The sequence below is a fragment of the Vulpes vulpes genome, chromosome 16 (genome assembly GCF_048418805.1).
Source record: "Vulpes vulpes isolate BD-2025 chromosome 16, VulVul3, whole genome shotgun sequence".
In the NCBI taxonomy this organism is placed as follows: Eukaryota; Metazoa; Chordata; class Mammalia; order Carnivora; family Canidae; genus Vulpes; species Vulpes vulpes.
This window is the reverse complement of record NC_132795.1, coordinates 6,373,117-6,381,757: the sequence shown is the minus strand read 5'-3', so window position 1 is coordinate 6,381,757 and position 8,641 is coordinate 6,373,117. Positions and strand designations below refer to the sequence as shown.

Here is an 8,641-nt window from a genome sequence, read left to right as displayed (position 1 = left end):
GTGGTTGTGGCCATGGGCTATCCACAGAGTCCCCGGGGGAGAGGTGACTAATTCCAGACAGATTCGCTCAGAACCTCAGGGTGGGACCGGCCCAAGCTTCGGTACTTTTCAGCCAACTTTGAGGCCAAGTGAGAGACAACTCGTCTTCGGTCCCCAACCCCATCCCTCTGCCCCTCCCGCCCTCCTACCGACGTCCCTGCCTCTTCCAAGGGTGGATGCTGCCCACACTCCAAACACCTGAAACAGCCGGAGGCCCTTGTGCCAGGGCCAGGCCTAGCCCCCACCCAGCTCTCCCCGGCCCAGGGCTGCCCCCTCGGGGATCCCGCCAGCAGGGGGGCTGCAAGGGGAAGCCGTGGACCGCCTGGGTCCAGGGAAGGCCCAGATGAGCGCAGTCACTGTCTCAATCGTCCAGGTGGTGCCCAGGCGAGCCCTGCACAGTGTATATCGGGCCCTGGGTTTGAGTCCCAGCCGGGTGACACTGGGCCAGGCTGCTTGGACACCTGTGCTCATGCGGGTGTCCTGGGGGGTCTGTGGGCAGGTCTGGGGTGATGCCTTTCCAATAAGCTCCCGGTTGATGCTGGTGCACAAGTGCAAGGGGCCACACCGGCACAAGAGATGAAGAGAGTCTTCAGGATAAGGTGCGTTTGGAGGACTGACGTCCCGACCCCGTAGCCCTCCTGCTGCAGCCCGTTCACCACCCCCCTCCTCCTCGGGGCACACGGGGACACAGCTGGGCCCCCACACTTGCCTCCCTCAAAGCCAAGCTGGATGAGCCCAGCCTGCAAGCCCCAGCCTGTCACTCTCGTCCCCCGCCCCAGGCCCTGCCGAGGTAGCCATGTCACTCCACAGCTGGGTGGCATCAGAGGGTGCCCTCCTGCTCACACACCTGGAGCCCTGGTCCCCTCTGTGGGATGCCAGCCAGACTACCTAGCCTGCTAGCTCCCTCCGTCTGCCCAATGCCATCAGTTTGGTCTCCTTTCCGCCCCTCACTCGTCAGTCTTTCCCTCACAGACAAAACCCTAAGAGCCAAGGAGGAGGTGTGAGCTAAGAAAGGCATAGGCTTTTAGGGTTCACAGGCCGCTCTGACAATAACCAGGCTTGTGGTGATTCTGAGCAATCTCCCAACGTCTTTGAAGCTCAATTTCTTTCTCCGTAAACTGAGGACCAGAAGAGCCCTCATCCCACTGGGCGCATGTGCGTGAGAAAACACACATACGTGCTCAGCACCGTCTCTGGCACTTGGCGGGATTGCTAAATGCAGCTGTCACCAGGAGGGCAAGTACCAGTTCTGCCGGTTAGAAGCTCTGGGACCGCTTACAGACTCAGTTTCCTTCTTTGTCACTTGAATGTCCTGACACCAACCTCCCGCATGTGTTAGAAAATTCAGTGGTGACAATGCCCAGCCCACGGCAGGTGTGCAGGACCTGCTGTCCCTGTGGCCCAGAAAGCCCCAGAGGCAGTCACAAGAGGCAGGTCTGCACAGACTAGTTGGTTCCGAGTTGGTCATATGACCCAGGCAGGGTCTATCCAAGCCTAAGAGCACTTGTCCCAGTATTTAATAGTTGCTTAAAATACTAGGAGAAAATGAGAAGTCTGTACGGGGGCTTCCCGTGCCAGTGGGATGCAAACTGGGAGCACCAAGCAGCCAAACGCCGGAGGTGGTGGTGCCACCCGGGGGGACAGAGCCTTCCTGAAAACTAGGCCAGCCCAGAACCAAGTGATGGAAACAAACTCATGATTCCAGCGTTTGAGCTGCTGGATCCAGCTGGACCTGCCTCACCTCTTGTTCACGTTGGGCGGGCCAACACAGTTCTTTTTTCTTTTCTTTTCTCTTTTTTTTTTTTCTTCCTTAAATCAGTTTGAGTTTCTCTCCTAGCTCAGAGTCCAGACGAAAAACTCACGGCAATCAGAATCATGAGGCCCGGACGGTGGGGAAGCCGCTCGGAGGGTTACAGGTGAGCTGTGTGCGAGAGACGCCCCGAAGCCCGCCACACACCCGGAGCCTGGGCGGCGAGGCTCGCCCGGACACCCAGCAGACCCCTTCCCAAATAACACGGCAAGATACAGGCACAGGGTTTTCTTTCGCTTTATCATTTATAAAGCCATACAATGGGTTGCAAAGAAACAAAGCAGCTGTACAGGATGGGCCAGCGTCGGTGTACAATACATTCATATCCAGGGGAAGTAGCGCAGGTCAGGGTTTATACAAGGTGGCAGAGGTTATAGGCACGACGATACAAAATAGAAAGGATATTTCCATCTATATAAATACACAGCCAGGGGATGGGGAGGATGCCGGGTTACTCTGTTTCTCCTGCAGAGGAGGCGGGCAGGTGTGGCAAGGTATTTATTTCTTACATTTGCTATGAACGGCTTGTCGGAGGGAGGGGAGAAAACGGGGAAACGCGGCATGCACACAGGTGTGCTCACTCTCGCACGCAAACCAAACACGGACACAAAGGAGAGTCTCAAACCGTTTAACACTGATTAGAAACCAAACCGGGGACACCCGTCCGCGATCACCTCGCTGCTGGCAAGGGCCCAGGTGTGGGACACACGCGGAAGTCCTCCAACGGCTTGGACCCCCGAGGACGGAGGAGTCAGGAAGGAGCAGATACGCCCGAGCCCCAGGCCCCCAGCCGGCGGAGCCAGTCCTCCCCATCCACAATACCGAGATTCCGCCGGTCGGGGGCCCTCCCGAATTCTTTCACTGCTGGGTGGTGTTGAACTGGACATCCCACTGCCCACCTACTACCTTTGACCCTAACCCCACGTTTCCCAAAGAGATCGGCAAAATATACACACATAGACACCCGCACTCGCACGCACACGCACGCCTACGCGTACATCCTGTGTCACGCCGGCCAGGAGCTCCAGTCTCAGGGGCCTGGGGCCTGGACTTGGGTGAAGAGTGACTCTGGGACTCTGCCCCCAACCTCTCCAAGGACCCTGAGATGCAGGGGCGGGAGGCAGCCCATGGACAGGGCACCGACCCACTTGACCTCCCCAGGGCTGGTAGTTGAGAAATGCCAAAGAAGGGGGGGAGGACCCGGGAGGCAGAGCAGGTGGGCAAACGTCCAGGACATAGATGGTCCACTTCCAGAAGCCTCCACGCACCCCACATGGCAGGAGGAGCCTGCCCGACCTCGGCTCGGGCCCATCAGGGTACCCTACCTCCCCGTCCCGAGAGCCCCTTTGTAAGGATCACACTTGTGGGTTGGTTGCTGCCTCCTATGGCCACCAGGTCGCTTGGCCACCACCCCTTTCCTACTAGTCTCTGATACGTGGGGACTCCTCAAAACCCAAGGGAGAAGGAGTCCACGAGTTCTCAGACCTACTGGGGAGAGACTCCAATGAAGATGGGAGTCAAAAGGCCCATCCCCAACCTAGGACACCATGTTCGTGGCCCTCAAACACCTGGCTAGACACGGGGACCAGGAAGCCAAGACGGCAGGGCAGGGGCGACCCAGGCTCCCCTGGAGGTTGACCAGATGCTCCCTTCCTTCCTATTTCCCCTCTGGGGTCACCTCTCCATTGTTCCCAGGCCTGCCCTCACCTCCTGTTCCACCTGTGCCTCTCTGGGCTCTCCCTGAATCGGACAGATGTCATTTCCCTGCCCCTTCCCTCCAGACACCACACAGGCCAGCCTCCGGGAGGCCCGGGCCAGCCTCCGACGCTGGCTGGAACGCGGGAGCCAGGGCCTGAGCCCGCCTGGCGTCTGCACCCCGCTCGGCAAGCTTCCCCTGCCCCTCCCGGTCCTCCTTGCCAACCTCCCCCAGACCCTTGCCCTGCCAGCCTGTTTTCAAGACCAGACAGCTCTCCTGGCTGACAGACAGATTCCACAGTAACAGCAAAACGGGGTGAGGGAGAGGGAGGAGAGAGAAGGCGAGACATTTACACAATAATAACAATAATGATTAAAAGTGCTTTCTCTTAAAGGAAATCTTTGGCAAGAATATACTGCAGTGCTGTGTGTGTGTGTGCGCGCGTGCGCGCAGGGGTGCAGAGACCTAACCTGTGAGGCGTGGGGAGCCAGTGTCCTCCCAACCAGTGTCTGACCCCAAGGAAGGGCCACTTGGAGACTGGGGTACCCTTCCCCATGATTCTTCCGGAAACCTGCTCCATCCAGAGGGATGCCAGGGAGGGAGCTGATCAGCTTCCCAGGATGCCCCCAGTCCTTCCCAGGGTCACACTGGCTCAGGCCTGAGTGGGGTGGGCCAGCCCTGACTCGGGGGTGGGGGCTGCCGGTGGGCGGTGGGAAAGCGCGTGTAAAGGCCCAGGGGCTGGGGGCCCTGGGGCCGGGGGGCCGAAGAGTCCGCCACTCCGCCTGGCCCCAAGTGAGGAGAGGACGCGCAGACCAGGAGGGGCGAGTCCCGGGGCCACGTCCAGTGGGAGACTGAAGGTATTTACAGTCGGCAGGAAATATCTCCCATCTGGGAAGAGAGTCGGGGTAGGTAGGGAATGGGGGCCAGGGTAGATCTGGGGATCTGGCTTGAATGCCTCAGAAGGAAGAGCACTTTGGAGGACCCTCCATCACCGAGTAGAAGGTTGCCATCTCTAGGAAGCGGGGATCCTGTTCCCCACCCTCAGACACTCTCCTTTCCAGCTCCCTGAAACACAGCGTCCGCACAGATACAGCCTCTTGGAGGAGAAAGAAACACAAAAGACACACAAATCACCCACATTCGCTACACACACCCTTGTGCCCCGCAGGCTCCCCTGCTTGCTCGGGCCTGCAGTGCAGGGTGGGGGGCGGGGGAGGCTCCCCGTATCTCTGGGAGCCGGCTGCCTGCCGCGCCCCCAGCTTGCCAGAAAATAGGGAAGCCAAGGGAACAGCACCCATGCAGCCCTCCACACCGAGCCCCGGGCAGCGTCTAGGACGGCAGACCCTGCGCGCTCCAAGGATAAAGGCCCCCCCACATTTCAGACTTCACTTATACACAAAAAAAGGGATGGGAATTGGTTTATCCCCGGGGAGGCAATAAAGCAATATAGGAAAACAATAAATACTTCTTGTCAATTTACCTATTCTTTTTTTTTAACCTTTTCTTATATTTTATTAGCTTACAGATTCTGTATGTCTCACATATATATTATATATATTTATATATCAGTACAATGCCTCTCTCTGGGGGATCCCATAGGCTTAAGAAGCCGCCCAAGACTGGAGTCCTGGTGAATTCTCCATTCCGGCTTAGAGTCCTTGGGTGGCGGCCTGGGCCTTTCCCAACTGCCCACATGGACTCTCGGCCCTCCGACCTAAATGCATGCCTTTCTCCTCCATGGGCAGCTAGGCTCCGATGGGGAAACCAAGGCAGGAGGGGGACCAGCATGGCTTTGGCATTGTAGGTAGGCCACGTGGGAGGCACAGGTAGCAGCCCCAGGAGCTCTGCTAAGGACATCCTGGGCCGCCCGGTCCATGTCAGAGCCCGAAATGCTCACTCAGGGGAGCACGAGGCCTTTGGGGAGTCTCCCCCGGGGCTCACTGGGCAGGGCTTTTACAAGCAGGCTCCCCAGGGCACGCTCCAACACGGGGACCCCAAGGGACAGAGCAGGGCAGGGCAAGGCAGCAAGGCCCAATCCCCCCCACACCTGGAAGGGCACCAAGCAGATAGGCAGATGTGAGGAAAGGCTGAGCTGCGCCGGGAAACCCAGGAACGGGCAGAGGTCCGGCCGGGAGCTGGCGGGGCGACCTGCCCCTACTGCCGCAGGGCCACACGCCTGGGGAAGACCCGCAGAGCTCAAGAGCCGCCCCTCCTGAGGGATCTCTCCCCCATGGCTATGCACACGCACGTCTGCACCTCCCGACACCAAAGCTCCAGGCTCCCGGCTGAGGCAAAACGGGTGTAACTGCTGGGCAGCCAGCCCCTTCCTGCTGGGGTCTTTGTTGAGAAGCCGCTGGCAGCACCCAGGGCCTCTAGAAGCAGGTGCAGGCGCCCGGAGTCTGCGACCATAATCTGGGGTTCTCCTGGGGAAACAGGCGTATATGTCCCCACCCTGGGCTGCCCTGTCACCCCCAACTCTCACCTTCTTTGGACAGTATGCACGTGTGTGTGCAAACACGTGGGGCGCAGACGAGCATACGCATTTACAGCTCTGGCTGAGAGGCACATGGAAACCAGTATGTGAGGATGTGGGTGTGGACACATCATACGCCCCATATATACACCCACACAGACTGTACAGCGGAGGCGGAGTCCAGAGACCTCAGGAACCTCGGGTCTCAGACTCCCAAAGGCAAAAGTTGGGCTACCCGATGTCCCACGCTGGCTCTTTTTGCTTCGCCAATCTACCCCAGAGGCGGCCAGAAAAGGATCCCCTCAATCTGATTTCTCCTTGCAAAGCAGTCGGGTTAGGGAGACAGAGCTTTTCCATTTACTCCCAAATTATAGAACCCCAAGGAGTCGGTGTGTCTCCTCTGAGGAGCCCCATCCTCTCGGAGGGGAGGGAGAGCTAGGGGGACCTGGTTAGCAGTGGAGGCTTTGGGGGCCCCACGGTATCCGTCTACCCAGGGGAATCCAAGTTATTCTCCTCCGTCTTCTTCCTTCTTTCTCTCTCTCTCTCTCCCCCCTTCCCCTCCGCAATTCACTTCCCCCTCCTCACGTTGCACTTTCTTCTCTCCTTCTCCAAAATTGGCCCAAAGTCCTCCTTCTGGATTCAAGGGTGGTCAGGATTCACGGGTCCCCTCCCCACACGCCCCAGCCCCACTGCCCTGGCCCCGGGCGAGGGGTGGCGTTCATCTCTTCTGGCCGGCACTCAGCATGACCTTGGAGACGAAGTTGACGATGGCAGAGGCGGGCTGGTTGGGGTCGAGCTCAGCGAAGAGGTGGCAGGCGTTGTCCGTGGTGCTGCCCTGCTTCCGGGCCACGAAGCCGAAGAGCCTGCGGGGTGGGCAGGAGAGGGGAGATGGGGGTGAGGCAAGGTGGGGAGGGGGGCCCAGGCCTGGAGAGCTGCTGCCCAGGGTAGCGAGCTCCTCCTCGAAGCCTGTCCCCAGCCTCCCACCACCTCTCCCTGCAGGCACAGGAGGGAATCCTGTCTCTTCTGCCCCCAGAGAGCCAGGTCCTGGAGATGACAGTGACACTGGTCCCAGGGTAGGCAGCCATTCCCCTTTGAGGAGCGGGGGCAGGAGGAGTCGGAGGCATATGATGAGACTGGACAGTAAGAGGTGGGGAGGAGACCAAAAATAAAATGGGGACATTCCTAGGCGGGCTTCTCCGTCCTTCCCAGCCCCACCCCTCCCCGACTATTCTGGCACATGACACTAAAACGCATGAATAATAGGCTGTCTGCCTGTCAAAGCGCGTGGCCTCCTCAGAGAGGGCCAGGGAGACAAAAGGACAAGGGGTCACCACCCCCCTCACACTCACTTCTCCTGGGCTCCAGAGAATGGGAGGGGACGGGCGACCCCACACCTGTTCCTCCCCACCCCCACTCCCGGCACCAGAACTGCAGTGACCTGGCATTCTCTGTGCAAAACAGAGTTAAAAATATGAGCAGAGAACAGAATGTGAGCCCAGGTCCCCTCCCAGTCGGCACATTGCTAATTAGAGCGAGATGGGGAAATCGGGACAGCTGGAGATGCCGATGGAAACCCCTCTCCCCAGGACTGGACCACAACAGCTAAAATTAGCAGCGTTGGGTCCTGCTTGCCACCAGCCGCACGCACGTGTTTACACACACGTATACACGCGCACACATGTACGCACAAGGCCTCCTACAGCTTTGCTCTCGCCAGTGTGGTTTCAGAGGCCGGGAACGGCTAGGGCCAAAGGTCTGGGGGTAATGGCCTGCCCAAGTGAAGGGGATGGATGCCTGGGTCCATGGACCAATCCCCAGGACCTCCCCTCCCTTCCAGGCTCGCTCAGGCTCCTCTGTGCAGAGGAGGCCAATGAGGGGGGGGGGGCGCGGAGTGGCTCTGAGCGGGCCCACAGCGAGCCAGCCCTGGCTGCCTGGTTCTGCCAAGGTGGAGAGCCAGCCAACCTCACCAGCCTAAACATGGCCCGCCTGCCCTCACTGCTGTTTATTTCAGCTTCCTGGCTCCCAGGGCCGGTTCAACAACTGCCAAGTCCTTTCTTGGCTGGGGGCGTGGCAGGGGGGGGGCGGGGGGGGGGGGGAGGATGGATCCAGGCAAGAGACCTTAGCCCCAGGCCAGGGAGGAGCATTTGCAAGAATCCGAGAACAAGTGCCTCCTTAAATCTGGGGCCCGAGGCTCCTCACATGCCTCTTCCCAGTCCCTGCCTGAGCCAGGCCCTCCTGGGCCTCTGCCCTGAGATCAAGGCCCCAAGGCCTGTGTCAGCAGGAAGCTCAGCACACAACCAGCTCCAGAATGAGGAGAATGATTTCCAGGCCTGGGACCAGCCCACCTCTGTCCCTGACCCATCTCCCTATCGTGGGACCCAGGGGTGAGTGAGCACGAGTCCTTCCTCAAACACAAAGCTCTGGCCTGCCTGGCTGGGTCAGGGACTCAGAGACGCTATTGACCCTGGGAACTCAAAGCAGGCCCAGGTAGGTTGAGGCATGCTTCGAGATGGCTGGACACCTGGCTCCTCCTTTCAGCTGGGCTGCTGGTTCTTTATGTGACCTTGGGCAAGGTGAGGTCCCCTCTATCCCACACAGCCCCTCTGGATGGTGCCAACTGTCT

General features: G+C 59.3%; 1 protein-coding gene across 11 annotated transcripts in view; it reads right to left on the bottom strand.

The window, feature by feature from the left end:
* Positions 1-2,070: 2,070 nt before the first annotated feature.
* The window catches only part of TNS1 (tensin 1), a 229,696-nt gene continuing 223,125 nt past the window's right edge, over positions 2,071-8,641 (bottom strand). For all 11 annotated transcript variants that reach the window (XM_072741836.1, XM_072741842.1, XM_026002181.2 and 8 more), the window contains one exon: positions 2,071-6,881. In XM_072741836.1, the coding sequence (XP_072597937.1) occupies positions 6,737-6,881 (145 nt within the window). In that variant the 3' untranslated portion in view covers positions 2,071-6,736. The remainder of the gene's footprint in view (positions 6,882-8,641) is intronic.